Below are 17,968 nucleotides of genomic sequence, written 5' to 3' on the forward strand. Positions count from 1 at the left end.
TACATTGAGGCCCACTCATCCAGTCATCTCCAAAGTGGATGTGCATACATCTGCAGGTGAGAATCTGGATGAAGGTAGAAAATATACTTTTATTTTTTTTAAATTTTATTGAAAAAAACTAAGAAATTAAACTTTCCTAATATTTAATATCTTCAATATTGGTTGAGAGAAATATATATAATTTATAAGTCTAATTTGATATTGGTAATTTGTTCTAAGTATATTGAATGAAGGGGAGTGCATCATAAAAATTTGAAGACTGCTGTAGAAGCACACTGACAACCCCAAAGGATAACACTTCTGGCACTATAATGGCTAACAATATGTGCCAGGCACTATTCTGTACACCTTACAGGTGTTAGCACACTTACTCCTCGTAACTACTTTAAGAGATTGTTACAATTATTAGCATGCTGAAAAAATTGAGCTTGAAAATCAGGTAACTTGTACAAGGATAGAGCTAGTATGTGGCAGAGTCATGCTAGAACCCAGGTCGAGTGGTTCCACAGGCCACTCCCTTAACTTTCTGTCCCATGCCATGCTCTGGTTCCTGTCTCTTCCCACATGATAGACTCATGTGCACTTCAGGAGAAAGGGGGCCCAAACTGTCTTGTCCATTGTGCAACCCTTAATTTCTACTTCTTAAATGAGCGAGGGAACTGAGGGACTATCATCACCTCTGAATTCATACTACATAGATGGATACTTTGCCAGAGATTCTTGGCTGGCAGTTTTTCTCCTTCAGTACCGTAAATACATCATACCACTTTCTTCTTGCCTCCATAGTTTCTGATAAGAGGTTGGCACTTAATCTTACTGAGGTTCCCTTGTACATATGCTTTGCTTTCCCCTTGCTGCTTTCAGAATCCTCTCTTTATCTCTGATATTTCTCATTCTGAATAGTAGGTACCTTGGAGTAGGTCTATTTGGATTTATTCTGTTTGGAGTGCATTGTCCTTCTTGGATATTGATATTTATGTCTTTCATAAGGGTTGGAAAATTTTCAGTTAAGAATATTTCCTCATGTATTCTTCCAGCCCCTTTTCCATCCTCTTCTCTTTCTGGGACACCAGTAATGCATATGTTTGTGAGTTTTGTGTTATCATTCATCTCCCTGAGACTCTGTTCAATTTTTCCCTTTTTTTTTTTTTTTTTAAGAAGATACAGGGGATTGAACCCAGGACCTCATACATGGGAAGCAGGTGCTCAACCACTGAGCTACATCTGCTCCCCAATGAGAATTGTTTTTTTTTTCTTTAGTTTGTTTGTTTTTAGGAGGTACCGGGCATCAAACCTGGAACCTTGAACATGGAAAGCAGATGCTCAACCACTTGAGCTACATGTGCTCCTCATCTTTAATGTATTTTTTAAAAGATTTATTTAATTTACTTATTTCTCCCCACCCCCTTGTTGTTCTGTACTTGCTGTATCTGTTTGTCTTCCTTGTTTCTTTAGGAAGCACCAGGACCCAAGCCCAGGACCTCTGATGTGGGAGGATGTGCCAAATTGCCTGAGCCCCCTCCACTACCTGCTTTGTTGAGTCTCTCATTATGTTTTCTGCTCCTCACGTCTCTTGTTGCATCATCTTGTTGCTTCAGCTCACTGCACCTGCCTTTTGCGTCAGCTCGCTGAATTCTTTAGAAGGTGTTGGGAACCTCTGCTCCCTGCTTTGTTGTGTCTCTCATTATGATTTTTCTTCTTGTGTCCCTTGTTGTATCAGCTTTCCATCTTCTTTAGGTGGCATTGGGATCTGAACTAGCTACCTCCCATGTGGTAGGTGGGAGCCCAGTCGCCTGAGCCACATCTGCTTCTCTTTGTGTATTTTTAATGTTATCCATCATGTCTTTCATGCCTATAAGCTCTGTTACTTTTCTTCACTGGCTGTCAACTTGTTCTTTATGTTCATCCAGTATCTTTTTAATATCCTTTATATTTATTTAGTCATATTTTCCTTCAATTATTTGAATTGATTTAGGAGATTTTTGTGATTATCATTGATTAGTTGTCTTAAATCCTGTATCTTTTCAGGATATTTGTTTTTTTCCTTTGGCTGGGTCATGTCTTCTTGTGTCCTAGTATGGCTTGTAATTTTTTGTAGCAGTCTAGGTATCTGATATGTTGGTGAATTTACTCTGATGGTCAATTTTTCTCTCTTGCCTAGTGTTTTTGCCCACAGCTCTTATTTGATATTTGTTCATTTTATTCTAAGTCTTTAAAATTGCCCAGTTTAAGTTATCAAAATTGGGCCAAGGACTCACTAATGGGACACAAATTTTCTCCCAGGGGTCAGGCTACACAGAGATCTAAAAGCAGTTTTTCTCCTTGCAATTTCCTGGCCAGTCAGCATATGATGCGCATCGGCGAACCTTTCCATGGAGGTATTTCTTTCAAACCCTGCTTCCCATGTTTCTGGTCTGGCCAGAGTCAAGATTCAAAGTGGGTTCTGCTGGCCAAAGTCACTGAAGAGAAGCCCTCCAACTTACTTTCCCTCTTCCCTTGTAACAGCTGGCAGGGTGGAAGAGTTCTGTTTCCCCTCTCAGTCAACTGCAGTGAGCCAGGGGTTTTATCCAGGCTTAATGTCTTAAGGGGTGGTGGGGATGGGAGCCCTTCCCAGCTGCCTGAGAGGTTAGTAACTCATATTTGCTGTTTCAGGTTTTTCTTTTTTTTTTTTTTTTTAAAGATTTATTTATTTATTTAATTTCCCCCCCTCCCCTGGTTGTCTGTTCTTGGTGTCTATTTGTTGCATCTTGTTTCTTTGTCTGCTTTTGTTTCTTTGTCCGCTTCTGTTGTCGTCAGCGGCACGGGAAGTGTGGACGGCGCCATTCCTGGGCAGGCTGCACTTTCTTTTTCACGCTGGGCGGCTTTCCTCACGGGCGCACTCCTTGCACGTGGGGGCTCCCCCACGCGGGGGACACCCTTGCGTGGCAAGGCACTCCTTGCACGCATCAGCGCTGCGCATGGCCAGCTCCACACGGGTCGAGGAGGCCCGGGGTTTGAACCGCGGACCTCCCATATGGTAGATGGACGCCCTAACCACTGGGCCAAAGTCCGTTTCCCTGTTTCAGGTTTTTCATGTCTCTCTCCCTTGCACTCCTGGAGTTGCACAGCACTGTACTGGTCTGCTAACCCCTAAACAGGTCCCACAGACAGCTTTTGGCCCTTTCTCCAATTAAAAAAAAATTTTTTTTAAAAAACTTATTTCTCCCCTTGCTGTGTTGTTTGTGCTCTCTGTCTGCAACCTGTTTTCTTTTTTAGGAGGCACTGGGGACCAAACCTGGGACCTCCCATGTGGGAGGGAGGCACACAATCACTTGAACCACCCCACACCTACTCTCTCTGTTGTTTTTGTGAGAGTTGAGCCCTCTCTGCCTACTCCCATGCCATTTTTCCATTACTCTTAGATTGGAACTTTGGATAAGCATTCTTTTATTTTTAACTTGAAGCCACTTTTTTTCCTTGAAATAAATAGGCCTGAATGAGAAATTGGCATAAGTTAAATTAGTAGTCCTATGTTTAGAAACTTTACAAGAAAAAAAGTCTGCCTCATGCTGATACCCTTCCGTCAGTTCTGAGTCTCAGCCTACTTCTGACATGATTCATCTCATCCTTTACTTTCTTTATCACGAGGGTATGAGAACATAAGAAAGAAACCTCAGGGTCCCTCTGTGCACTGTATGCTGTGTCCCTCAAACATGTGTAACCTTAAAACAGCAGCAGCAGTGGCAACAACAACAAAAGTGACGTTGGAAAAGAGAAGTAGAACTTAATTTTTGGAGGGTTCACCAACTGATCTCCTTTCAAGCCTCGCTCGGATTTTCTTAATTCTTTGGCACAAGAGTATGAATAATCTCTGGGATGTTCTCAGCCTTACTAAACTTTGGTTTGGCCAAATAACTTTGTAATTACATCTGTGTCTAAAAAAATAAGTAACTGGCTTTTGTGAGTTTTATATTATATTATCATATTCAAATTATGATCATTCTCTTTTCTTCCTTGATTTCCTTTTAGGCTCTTTCAAGACACTTATTCTTCCATCAGTAAGTATCCATTTAAAAATTTTTGTTTCAGAAATATAAATTGCATAAGTGAACTAAATAAATAAATGATCTGTTGGCTTTTATATCAATTTGTGTTTCTTGTGAGTTTGCTTGAGTTTAGTTCAGTCTTCAGATTATTTAAGAGTAATACTATAATACTTCAGATTGGTTGTTAGATTCTTCAAACTTTTGGCAGGAAATTTCCCCTTGGAAAACAGAGAACTACACTGAGGGAAACTGGTGTGCTCTGTTAGCACAGAAACCTTATAGCTTTGATGTGTATTTAGCAGTCTGTTCCTTGGTGTTCCTGTCCTTGAAAAGGGAAGTATCATGCTGAGCCATAGTGGAGCCTGAGGCAATGGAAAAAATCAGTAATACTGATTCTGCCTTAATTTAAAAGTTTTACGTTTTGGTTATAATATATGTATTTTTTTGCATTAATTTTGATATTTTAAAACATTGTATTAAAATATTATTTATCTTGATTACTGAGTTTTTGTCGCTGCCTTAAATTTTACACTGGAGACAAGTACCCCGGTCACCTCACTCTAGTCCCAGTCTTGGAAAAGTGGACAAAGAAACTGTATCTATTTCTTAGGGGTACCTTGGAGGTGAAATGAGATGTAAAAGTGCTGTGAAATTTGCTTTAGAAATGGAAAGGGGTTATTATTGAGACAATGATTATTAAACATTGTTTATGAGCTAATCCTTCCTATAGCTTTCATTTGGAAGTTTGTACCTTTCTTCCTAGGTTTGCTTTTGTGTTGCAAAAATTTAATATTCAATACAATAGACCAAAACGCCTGACAGGTGGTGCAATCTGATATACTTTTCTGAGAATGGATGACTAATGACTTTGACTCTGACACATTGCATATTTATCTAGGATCAGCATTACCTGAGAGGCCATCCTCCCGCATGACCTTTTGAAGGTTACTTTTTTTTTTGAGGTACCAGTACCAGTGCTAGGCATCGGACCTGGGGCCCTGTATGTGGGAAGCCGGCACTAAGCCATGGAGCCACATCAGCTCCCCTGAGTTGGTTTTTTCGTTTGCTTTACTTGTGTTTATTTTTTTAATTTTCTGCTTTTCTCTCCCCCTTCCTCTGCCTTGCTGTTTTTGCTGTTTGTGTCCATTTGCTGTATGATCTTCTGTATCTATTTCTCTTTTTGTCTTCTCTTCTCATTTTTTCTCCTCTAGGATTAACTGGGATTCAATCCTGGGGACCTCTGATGTGGAGAGAGGTTCCCTGTCAGCTGCACCACCTCAGTTCCTGGTTTCTGTTAGTCTCTCTTTTGTTGCATCATCATCTTGCTGCCTGACTCACTTGTGTGGGCACTGGCTCTAAAAAAATAACTAACGCGGACACTCAGCTCGCCATGTGGGCACTGGCTCACTATGTGGGCAGTCCAGTGGGCACTTGGCTTGCCATGTGGGCACTCATGCGGGTACTTGACTTGCCGCATGGGCACACACCTTGCCACACAGACACTCGCGTGGGCACTTGGTTCACCATGCGGGCACTCGACTTACGATGCGGGCACTGGCTCACTGCGCTGGCACACTTGCATGCCTTCTCTTCTTTTTCATCAGGAGGCCCCAGGGATTGGTTCTTCCACATGGTAGGTGGAAGCCCTATCACTTGAGCCACATCTGCTTCCCTGCTTGTGGTTTTTTTTTTTTTTTTGAGGAGTCACTGGGAACCAACCTGGGACCTCCCATGTGGGAAGCAGGTGTTCAACTGCTTAAGCCGTATTTGCTCCCCTTGAAGGTTACTTTTCATGCATATTCAGAAACCACCTTCATTTTGGGGGGTTTCTAGAGAGTATAGTACTTCAAAAGAGTACTTTAAGATTGTATTCCATAGCTGTTACTTTTTTTTTACTTATTATGTTTGTGCTTTTCTTCCTAAGAAATACTGTGGCTAATAATAAAAAGGGGAAAGGAAAAAAGGCATAAGGAGGCAAAAGAGGGAAAAATCCCAGTCTTAATGACAGTAGAACATTAGATGCTGGCCACCAGTGCCTGCCTGTAGAAATCTGTGGAAAGAGTGTTCTAATAATAAGGTTAAAAGAAATCCAATTTAAAGCACAATAACTCAAAGGAATTCCTCCAAGGAATTAATAATCTCACAGGCCTGAAGGGTGTAAAGGCTGAAAGGAAGAGGACTGACAAAGGTGTGGGCTACCTTAATGATACTAGTATAAACAGTACTTTTCTTTTCTATTATTAGCTAGAAATTTGGCTACTATAATTCTTTTAAGTCTTAGGTATAAGAAATGCTAACCCCAATATCCTATATTTATCTGTAATATTATGTCTTTTCTGTTGTATGTAGATATAGTAATTTTTTATGTATTTCGGTGTATACCCCCTTTTTAGTAAGACAAATTTTAAAGTGTCTGGGCAAATTTGATAAAGCTCAACAAAAATGGAACAGTCTCCTCTACTCCCTAAGAAATAGACTTTCTCCCCCTCCCTGTTTTTTAATTGTTGATGTAAAGTAGGTAATCCTTTTCCTCAGGAGGTTTGGACTTAATTGTTTCTTATTCCACTTTAGCTGTCTGTAAGCTCCTGCTGCTTCAGGGCAAGTTCTGGGATGGCCAGCCCAAGAGGAGTTTCCTGGTTCTAGACAATGTGATAGATTGAAACAGGCATACAGGCGCCCTAGTTTGTGCATGTGGATTACTCTGCTCCATCTGGAAAAGGGCCAGGGACCCACAGTGGGACTGCAGTCCAGCTCCACACTTCACTGTGAAGGGGTTAGGGGCCCAACCAGGGCACCACAAGCTTCTCCTACATCTTTCAAGTGGCATTTTCTGGATTCAAGTTGCATGGTCTTGTTTCAAGTTTCCTTGTCTTGATTTAGCACTCACTCAGTTACTTAACCCTTTAACTGTTAACCAGAGTTTTGAGGAACACATCTCTGCCAGTTTTTGCTAGTTGTTCAGATTCTTTGGGGAACGGGATCCTGGGGTATCTTACACTGCCATCTTGGTCAACCTGAAGCTGCTAATGACTTTTTGCTATAAAATATGAATATTCTAAGATGTCTTTAAAACAAATGTATTATCTAAATTTCTCATTATTTTTGCTTTTGATACACTAAAATCCATCCTCAATAGCAAGTAAATGAAAAGCAATTGATGCTTAATATAAAGATGATTTTTTGTTATAAAATGTAGTAGAGGGAAACGGACTTTGGCCCAGTGGTTAGGGCGTCCGTCTGCCATGTGGGAGGTCCGCGGTTCGGACCCCGGGCCTCCTTGACCCGTGTGGAGCTGGCCCATGCGCGGTGCTGATGCGCGCGGGGGGGGGTGCCGTGCCACGCAGGGGTGTCCCCCGCGTGGGGGAGCCCCACGCGCAAGGAGTGCGCCCGTGAGGAAAGCCGCCCAGCGTGAAAAGAAAGAGCAGCCTTCCCAGGAATGGCGCCGCCCACACTTCCCGTGCCGCTGACGACAACAGAAGCGGACAACAGAAGCCGACAAAGAAACAAGACGCAGCAAATCGACACCAAGAGCAGACAACCGGGGGAGGGGGGGAAATTAAATTAAAAAAAAAAAAAAATGTAGTAGAAATAATTTCTTTGTAAATAAATTAACATGAGAGAGTTGTTTTATTTAGAAGAGTTTTTTAACATTTAAAATACAAGCACTAGTACATTTATAATAGGAACTATCATAAATTTCTGTGTTTTATTTTGAAAGAATGTCTCTGTTACTTTCAGTAACCATCATGATTAATGAAGTAAATTAGTATAAATACAGTCTTGTCTCAGTTTCCTTAAGATAAATAGTCTCTCAGAGATGGTGAAATGTCTTTAGACAACCCAGATGACAATAGGTAATCCATTTATTGTCTACCAAAGACCTTTTTTTTAAAAAATTTATTTCTCTCCCCTCCTCATCCCCCCAGTTGTCTGCTCTCTGTGTCCATTCACTGTGTGTTCTTCTGTGACCGCTTCTATCCTTATCAGCGGCACTGGGAATCTGTGTTTCTTTTCATTGCGTCATCTTGTTGTGTCAGCTCTTTGTGTGTGCGGCGCCATTCCTGGGCAAGCTGCACTTTCTTTTGTGCTGGCAGCTTTCCTTGCAGGGCGCACTCCTTGCATGGGGGGCTCCCCTATGCGGGGGACACCCCTGTGTGGCAGGGCACTCCTTGCGTGCATCAGCACTGCGCATGGGCCAGCTTCACACGGGTCAAGCAGGCCCGGGGTTTGAACCGTGGACCTCCCATGTGGTAGGAGATGCCCTATCCATTGGGCCAAGTCCACTTCCCCCAAAGACCTTTGTGATCATGCTTTATGTACCCTGGATAGAGAACTTTCATTTTACTCAGAGAATTTACATTTATTTGTACCACAAAATAGATAACAATGCCCATCTCAGTGACTGATTGATTTTTCACAGATCAAAGCCCCTTGATATTGTCAAGTCCCTGACTCTTGTCCTGCTGCCAGACAGTCTCCAGCTGTGGAAACTACAACTTCCTCCAGTCGTGTGTTCCAGGTCAAGGAGTAGGACTCCAAAATCTCTTTGTGGTTAAATAACTGATTTTTGCATAAGAAACAAAAAGTTCCTTATTAATGAACTGCTTTATTACCAATTCTTGGGATCCTTTTCAGTAATTGTGGCTCCAAGGAGATGGACTCCAGATGACTAGCAAAGATCTGGGAGGCTATATTACCTCCTGGTGTCCACTGCACTATGTTAAGCAGGTTATATATATGGCCCATTCCAGGTTTGGCACAGAGAGGGAAACGTTCATATTGTTTAAAATCGACAGTATTTTCTCCAGTCCCTTAATTATGTCCCCTACTGTTAACAGTGGAATACCAAGGTCTGTATTGACACCTCAGGATCTCTACTGAAACCCAAAGACCACAGTGACACCCCAAGACTTGTAATGATTCCTTATGGTTCACAGGATCCCAGATATACTGATCTGCCAAGGTCTGTATTGGCATCTCTGACCATCCAGCCAGTGGAATTATCATTGAGTCTTTGAGGATCCCATATTACCCACATTTTGCATATGGGGGCCTGGATTTCTAACAGGGGAAATTTGAAAGAGCAGGTTAATTAAGGTAACTGAAAGGAGCAAAAAGACAGTCAATTAAATTTCCCCTTGAGACAATGTCAGCTCCCTGAAGGAGGATGGAGTAGGAGACAGAGTGAAATGTTTTGGGGTACACTTGTGTTAATTCTGATTCTCTGACTCTTTGGCCTTCTTGTTAATAGGCCTCTGTAGTTTCAGGTCTCTGCATCATTAATTTGATAATAGGCTTTAATCCACTGTTTTTCGACCTCTGTGCCACTGAAAAATGATCTAAATCATAAAGAGCAATCTCATTGGATATCTGTTTTTCATCATGAAATATTTATAAATCTACAACATATATAAGCATATGATATGCTGGTTCCTGGCATATATATCATCCTGCTAATGGTATTAAGGAATCTGATTAAAGAATCTGAGGATAAAATTATCATGTGAAAAAATAGAATGTAAGTTGTAAGTCCCAGGCTAGATTCTCATCTCCACTAGGGCACAGACCTTTGGCTCATGTTGTAGCCCCAACACCTAGAACACCTTGGCACAAAAAAGGTGCTCAATAGATATTTGTTTATTGAAGAAAAGCAAAGGCAAAATTAACAGTAGAGGTCATTTGAAGGTGACATAACTGATGTTTTTTTCCTAGCATTTTATTATGAAATTTCAAATATACCAACCTGAATGAATTTCATAGTGAGCATTGCTACGTCAAATGCTTAGATTCTGCCATTAACATTTTACTATATTTACTCTATTGTGTATCATCCATCTACCCCTCTCTCTATCATTAATTCATCTTATTTTCTAGTGCATTTCCAAATAAATTGCAGGCATCAGTGCTCTTTTCTCAAAGTTTCGTACTTAGAGAAGTTTCCTACTCCATTTTATTGTTCATTATGATTCATATTCTTATCCATATCACTAGCTTGATGGTACTGTTATTATTGGAAAATCCTCACTTGAGCCTTCTGTGGCCAAAACATGATTGCAAAAATGAGTCAGAATTCAGGTTCAGAACTTCAGTTTTATCAATACAGATTTAACTAAAAGTCAGGTGCTGCATAACTAATTATCCCCAAACCTAGTGGCATAAAACAACAAGGAACATTTATAACTTCTCACAGGTCAGGAATTTAGGAGCAACATGGCTGGGCATTTCCAATTTGGGGTCTCATGTGAGTTTGTTTTTTTAAAGATTTATTATTTTATTTATAAATAAATATTTATATTTACCACTTGCGCTTGCTGTCTGCTCTCTGTGTGTGTTCTTCTGTGTTTGCTTGTCTTCTCTTCTCATTTTCTCTTTAGAAGGTACCGGGAACCAATCCCAGGACTTTCCCATGGCAGAAGGGCACTCAATTGCTTGAGCCACCTTAGCTCCTTAGTTTGTTGTGCCTCTCACTGTCTCTGTGTCTCTTTTTTTGTTGTGTCATCTTGCTACACCAGCTCTCTGCATGTGCCGGCTCTCTGTGCGGGCCGCCTCTCTGTGCGGGCTAGCTCGCTTTCACCAGGAGGCCCCAGGAACTGGACCTGGGACCCACCATATGGTAGATGGGAGCCCACATCCGCTTCCCCTCATATGAGCTTGCAATCAAGATGTCAGCCAGCACTGCATCATCCACAGGCTTGACTAGGAATGGAGGATCCACTGGAAGGTAGTTCATTCACGTGGCTGCCAACTTGGTGGTGATTGTTGGCAGGTGGCCTCAGGTCTTCTCTATGCGGCCCCTTCACTGGCTTCTTGAGTGTGCTCATCACTTGGGGCTGGTTTCCCCTAGAACAGTAATCCAAGAGAAAGAGAGAATCAGGAAGACTCTGCCCATTTTTATGACCTAACCTCATTCTCTTTTTTAGAAGCAAGGAACTAAGTCAATTCCCTAATCTAGGGAATTAGTCTCCACCTCTTGAAAGGAGAAAGGCCAGAGAATTTGTGGACATATTTTAAAAAACCATCTCACCAGGGCTTTTGTTAGAGCAGTGTAGCTCATGTTAGGTTTGAATTTTGCCTAGTGACCTGGAACATCTTCCTTAATGCCTCCAAGCCCCGGCTTCTTTCTTTGTAAGATGTTGTTTAATGAGAGCATCCACCTGAAGGACTGTTGTGAGGTAAAATGATATAGCCCAGGTAAACTGCTTAGCATGGCTTCTGGTCTTATTAATGCTAGAAGGTAGGAGTTCTATTATTAATAGTAGTACTAATACTACTTGGTAATGCTTACCAAGAGAATAACACATTATGAGTGAGATGCAGGAAGAGAACATTTTAGAAAGGAGCTTAAGGGAATACAGGAAGAAGAAAGCAAATCCTTTGGCTATGTGCCTGTCACCGATTGCCTCAAGTAGGGTGGAGCATGTGAAAATGTTGAAGGATGTTCTGTATTCTGACCCACAAGAACTGTTAGTCAGGAAGAGTCAACACTTGGAGTAAGAGAAGGCTGGGTAGAAGCTGAGAGCTGCAAGGGTGTGTCCTGCATTCTAGGAACCCTGTGATTTAATTGGAGAGTAAACTACAGGATGTTAAAAGAGGGAAAGCAAATTGTTAAACTTTGGAATTGCCTCGGAGGAGCAAATTTTCCAACATTGTAATTACATTTGATAATACTATATGTTTAAATTTCCTATTCAAACTTACAATTAAAGCGTTTTTGTTGTAGTGAGACCATGATATGTCTGATCTCCTTTTTTTCCAGCTACCTCTGAACAGTGCAGATGAGATTTATGAGCTGCGTGTCACTGGACGTGCCCAGGATGAGATTTTATTCTCCAATAGTACCCTCTTATCATTTGAGACCAAGAGACTGTCTGTTTTCATTCAAACAGACAAGCCCCAATACAAGCCAAAGCAAGAAGTAAAGTTTCGCGTTGTTACAGTCTTCTCAGATTTCAAGCCTTACAAAACCTCTTTAAGCATTCTAATTAAGGTAAGTGTCAGATAGAAATGCAGCAAGGAATTCAAGCCATCTTTCTGAAATTTTCTTGGCAGTTCTACACCTCTTGTTGACACTGGAATGTTTTAAAACTCGTGTAAGATGAACTCCCAACACGGGAATCCTCTCTCTAGGAAGGGAGGTGGTAGAGCATCGTGGTTAAGAGGTTGGCTTCCAAAGTCAGCCTGCTGAAGTTCCACTCCTGTCTTCTTCATTGATTTATTTAATTGCCATGTATTTATTGAACTTCTGTGCTCCATTCTCTGCTCACACTGAGCTTATATTTCAGTGGGTAGGAGAGAGATGGGCAATAAACACACAAATACATATATTATGTATTACAAATACTAAGAAGAAAATAAAGCTAGGCAAAGGGACAGATATGTATATAGTGTGTGTGTGAGAGATAGAGTTTGTGCTTGCTATTTTCTACATGATTGTCAGGGAAGACCTATTAGAACAGAGACCTAAAGGAAATAAAAGAATGAGCCCATATGGACAGAGGGAACACATGCGAAGGCACTGAGGTGGGAGCTTATTTGGTGCATTGGAGGGTCAACTAGCTGATCAGTGTGGTGAAGCTCAGGGAAAGAAAGGACAAATAGATAAAGTCAGATATGGGAGATGGTTTTAGGCCAGGTGCTCATACGTACTTGTAGGCCGTAGTAAGGATTTTGGGTTTTACTCTGAGTGAGATGAGAAGTCACTTGTTAAATTCTGAGGGGAGACATTATGTGATCTAACTTGACATTTTAAAAGGTCATTCTGCCTGCTCTAAGAAGAATAGACTCTAGTTGTGTGACCTTGGGGAAATTAACCCCTCTGAATCCTGTTTCCTAATCTGTAAAAATGTGTGCAGTGATGATAATATCTCACAAAGTTGTGAGGAATAAGTGAGATAATTCAGGCAAAGTTCTTAGAACTGTGCCTGAGCACACAGGACACGTTCACAGAGTATTAGCTCTGACTGTTATTATAGGAGTGCTCTTTGACCTCTGCCGCGTGAACTTTCTGGTGATCTGGAGACAGCATGGTTTGTAGACTGAATGCTTTCCTCTGTGAAACAAGCTGAAGACAGTTGAGATCCAGCTGGGCCTACGCTTTCTACATTTAAGCTGAGGAGAATACTAAACATCTGATAATTGCATGGAAATAGGGTAACCAACTCATCCCAATTTTCTGGGAGTCTCCTGGTTTTAAAACTGAAAGTCTGGGACCTGGAAACCTCTTGAGTCTGGAATAGTCAGTCACCCTAACGTTCTGAGGAATAATATGTAGGGAAGGTCAGTTCAGGCCTTTTAGTTCAATATCTATATATACTGACTACTTACTAGATGCCAGAAGCTGTGAATAAAGTGGAGGATTTAGAAATAAATGTCTTCCTGTGCCTGGCCTTTAACATTCAACCGGTTCCTTCCACTGCAGGTAAATAAAAGTCAATAATGGAAAAAGTGCCTACCCTCAGCATTAATCCAGATTTTACCCCATTGGTCCGTTTTTATTTTTCTTCCTTTCAGTTTTGCCTCCCTACCCTGCTCTAGGATCTTCCACTGAAACTTTCTGATTTCTAGATTCTTTGGGCTCTTCTCTCCAACTTTGTTCTTCACCGGCCACACACGGCATTCTGGGGAGCACTCAGAGTGACTCTCCTCTTGTTAGCTCTGGTCCTAAGGGATCCTCTGGCCTGGCCAACGTGTGGCCCTATAGGTCAGGGGAGGGGAGTTAGACATTCCACCAGAACCCAAAGTGTTAGGAACAATGAATGAGGGGTGGCCTTACTCTGTTGTCTGTACAGGACAAAGAGCTCAGATATGAACTCAGGTCTGTAGCTGCCTCACTCTGTGTGACTTGTGGAGGCTAGGTCGGAACACAGAGGCAATGTCCCACACCTCTGATATTCCTCCATATGAAAGCAATCATTCAGGCCAGGTTCACCAGACTCTGAGGTTTTCTACATCTTTCAGTGTGGAATAATTTACTTCTTGCAAAAATTCCCAGAAAAAAGCAGAACTTGGCTTAACAAGTCTCTGACTGGGGAAAATGTTGTACATAAAGTTGCAGCTCCACCCCCAGGCTACATGGAGAAATGCATCTGAGAGCAATCAGGCCAACTTTATGGGAACCGTCCTGCTCAGGAGAGAATGACTGTAGGATGTAGCTAAGAGACTGACTGTAAGCATATTTAGAGATGTTCAGTGTTTTGTTGTGGGTAGGGCAGGGATCATTGGATATTTTTCATTTTCCTTCCTCAAAAAGGAAGGAAAATGAAAAAGGCCTTCCAGTAGCAGAAAACGCACCTCCCTAAACATTATGGAAATAAATGCCCCTAATGCTATGAGGGCAACTAGTATGGCTGGCTTCTACTCTGACCTGTCTTCTTTAAGTACTTACTCCTGGTAGAGATGACCAATCTGTGTGGGAACAGGTATTGTTCATTTTGGAGTATATTCTGTGACTCTGCTCTGACCACTTGGAGCAGCTGTGACAAACCACCAGGTGAGGGGCCACCTTGTATAAGTGATTTGACTTCTCTAAATCTATGTGGCAGGCAGACACCTGGCATATAATCCAGGACTTTAAGGAGTGGCAGAAATACTCCTTGCAGACTAATCCGCCAGCCGGGGAATTTATGGCATGAGACAATCTGGCACAGGTGGCAGGCACTGTGCTTTGCTGAGGCCTCTCAGTGATCCAGAGGGGCCACTCTTCCATTGTGTTCTGTGTGCAGCTCTTTTGGCTGTGACAGGGGCACTGTTCACATTGTACGTGGCTGGTCTGTGCACATCCCAGCAGGAGATGACTACATGCGAATGCTGGGCTCTGCTGTGATGCTGCCATGGGCCGTTCAATCCTCAGTGTGTGCTGAGGAGATTTCTGGTGTTTCTACATACCCTGTGTCTTCCTTACTTGTGACAGTTAGGCCCAAGTCCAAGACAGGGTTAGGAAACTAGAGGGATTATGTCATTCACTTCTAAACCTCCAGATCCTTCAGGCACAAAGTCATCAAGGCTTCATTTTGGGCTTGCTTCATTTGTAGGGCCATGCTACCACCTGGGAGAGAATATACTCTCACCAACATAATACCTCAGGAGAATATGAAAATTCCCTTACCCTACACTTTCTGTAACATTGGGAATTATTATTGGTTTCATCTTAGACAGTCTGACAGAAGAAAAATGGTATTTCATTGTTTTAATTTGCATTTCCTCAATTCCCAGACAGGCTTAGCATTGTCATACAGTTATTAGGTATTTGTACTTTTTTCTATGTTGCCAAGCCTTTAAACTCTGCAGCCTTCCCATGCCTCATGCTGAGGTAGGCACAGTAGAGCTAACTGCTGATTATAATACCTCTCCCAGGAGTTTGTCAAAGACCGCAACCTGCTTATTCTTGGTTTGCTTTCAGTCTTTGGTTTTAACAATTAGTTTCTGGCTTGCTAGACTACTTCCTACTTGATTCTTAGTATTGTGCTCACCCCTGTTTTTCATGTTCTCATCCACTTGGGAGAAAGGTTTCCTCTGGCCTCTAATAACTATGTCAACCCACTGCCTCTAGCCAAAGGATAGAGAATAAGAACAAGGGAAGGCATTTGGTTCCTGCTCTCAGGAGTTCACTGTCTATTTCTGATCAACAATAAAGCCCCACATAAGCAATGAGTTGTCTTAAATAGTGATAGGTACTCAGGAGGCAAAAGGTCCAAATGTACAAGGGGCTCTCCAGGGAGTGGTCACTTCTGTCTGCTGGAGGCATGTTGAGAAGCCTGCCTAGAAGCTGGAGCTTATTTCACCGGTTGGATAAGAAAGAAAGATACTCCATGAAGCAATTGCCGAGGCCAATATGCATGGATTTTTGGGATGAACTGTGAACAAATCTGTATGTTTGGAGGATGATGAGCCTAGAAATATAGTGGGGTCAGATAACTAAGGGCCTTGTAAGCCATTCAAAGGAGCATAGAATTTATTCTATAGTCAAACAAAAGCCAGTGCTCCCTAGTGGTCTGGTATAAATGATTTTAGCTAGTGTTTATTCACTACTTATTATGTGCCAGGAACTATGCAAAGCAGTTCAATCACTTTATCTTGTACTCAGGTTTGTGTTTGTGGCATGACTGCTGGATTGGCTTCGATGTATGAAGAGGTCATCGTCTGGGGCCTGTGGGAGGACATATTTTTCATGGATCCCCTTGGTTAAACATTTCTTTGACACACTTTTTGTTTGCATTGAAAGTTAGGCATGGGTCTGAATTTTGAGTTCCATCACATATTGGCACTATAATATCGGGCAATGCCAGTCACTTACAGTTATTGAGTGCCTCCCTAACCTCCTGACCTCAGTTTTCTCAATAATAAAATGAAGATAATCCTACCCTGAAGGAGAATTTTAGTGATTAGAGATAATGCAGAGTGCTTGACACATAGTGGGCCTTTAATAAAGGGAAGCTATTACCATTACAGTAGAATTTTCTTTTCAAAATATTTTATTTCATGTAGGAGGAAATATGGTGTCAAGAATAAAAGGTGGAGCAGAATAAGTTGTTGCCAAGAGAAATGTGAGAAAAAAAGAAATCTTGATCGATTTTTTAGCAGTATAGAGCTGACATTTTCCCAAAACCATATTTGAATTGTATTTGGGGGAAAGTTCTGGACGTGCCTGGGAGTGCTGCAAGGCGCCAGTCACAACTAGATAGGCTATTTTTTTTGTATACTGCAGCCATTACATAATTAACATGTCTGGTTTTCATTTTAGGACCCCAAATCAAATCTGATCCAACAGTGGTTGTCAGAACAAAATGATCTTGGAGTTGTTTCTAAAACTTTTCAGTTATCTTCCCATCCTATACTTGGTGACTGGTCCATTCAAGTTCAAGTGACTGTGAGTATAAATATATATTTTTTAGGGGGGGAATGTTAAAATGATTTAACTAGGTCAGGTGGGGAAATATCTCCAGTCATTTATTCAATTACCAGAAAAAAATTAATAAAATATGAACATTTAGATGATTTATGTGGTTTATTTTTAATTTATTATATTTTTTAACAGGTTAACCTTATAATAAAAAATCTGAAGGCTAGAGCATTTTGACATTTTAGTATAAATCTGATGAAATAAATGTTGATTTTACTTATTTATTTCATGCATTGAGTATTTTAAAGCTAAGTAATAAGTATATACAGCTATTATTGGCAAACTTTATGTTTCAGAATAATGGTTCATGATGAACGGTTGGACTAATATACTTGAATTATATTTATTTTAGTAAATGATGACTATAAACAGCCACATCAGCCTTCTGTTCCTCATTCCTTTGTTTTCTCCACTTCTCTACCTACTTCCTATATTTGTTGCCAACTCATGTAGCTCTGAGGTCTAAAAGGGCAGGAACATTGAAATGCCCTCCATCTCTTTGGGCCCTAGGTTTTCTCCCATACATCACTGTGTGATGCTAGAGGACTCATTGACCATTTTCCCATTTTTATATGGCGTTTATTGAAATAAGTATAAACTTAAGGAATAGGAACTTTTAAAAATAGTCCTTTTAGAAAGATCTTCTCATTGTTGACATTTTGGACTGGACAATTTTTTTGTTGAGGTAGGTTGCTGGTGCATTTTGGGATGTTTAATAGCACCTCTGGCCTCTACCTATTAGATATTTTGAGGAAGGCATGAAGTCCTTGTGTGCCATGTATGGAGGCTTTCTTGGGCCACCTTGGGATAAAGAGGATTTGTTGTAAGGATAAACACTGATGCTTTGGGGGCCAACTACTCCCTCTCTCTCCTGTGTTATGTAGCATTCTCCTCTCACTTTTCTGAGCAACTCTGAAGGTGTTCTTCAGTCAAAATCTGGACGAGGCTGGTCATGTTTGCTCAGCTAAATGACCATCATCCTCAGAGCCCTAAAACAAGTCTCTTCATGGGTGATTGGCAGCCTGTGGATTGGCAGCCCTTACAC

The 17,968-nt window shown here is 41.3% G+C and overlaps 1 protein-coding gene across 1 annotated transcript in view; it reads left to right on the plus strand.

The window, feature by feature from the left end:
* CD109 (CD109 molecule) overlaps positions 1 to 17,968 on the plus strand; it is a 161,786-nt gene that overhangs the window by 19,893 nt on the left and 123,925 nt on the right. The window contains exons 3-5 of the mRNA XM_004475970.5: positions 4,009 to 4,037; positions 11,782 to 12,012; positions 16,765 to 16,890. Coding sequence (XP_004476027.2) covers positions 4,009 to 4,037; positions 11,782 to 12,012; positions 16,765 to 16,890 — 386 coding nt within the window. The remainder of the gene's footprint in view (positions 1 to 4,008; positions 4,038 to 11,781; positions 12,013 to 16,764; positions 16,891 to 17,968) is intronic.

This window comes from Dasypus novemcinctus, chromosome 11 (assembly GCF_030445035.2).
Source record: "Dasypus novemcinctus isolate mDasNov1 chromosome 11, mDasNov1.1.hap2, whole genome shotgun sequence".
Taxonomy (NCBI): Eukaryota; Metazoa; Chordata; class Mammalia; order Cingulata; family Dasypodidae; genus Dasypus; species Dasypus novemcinctus.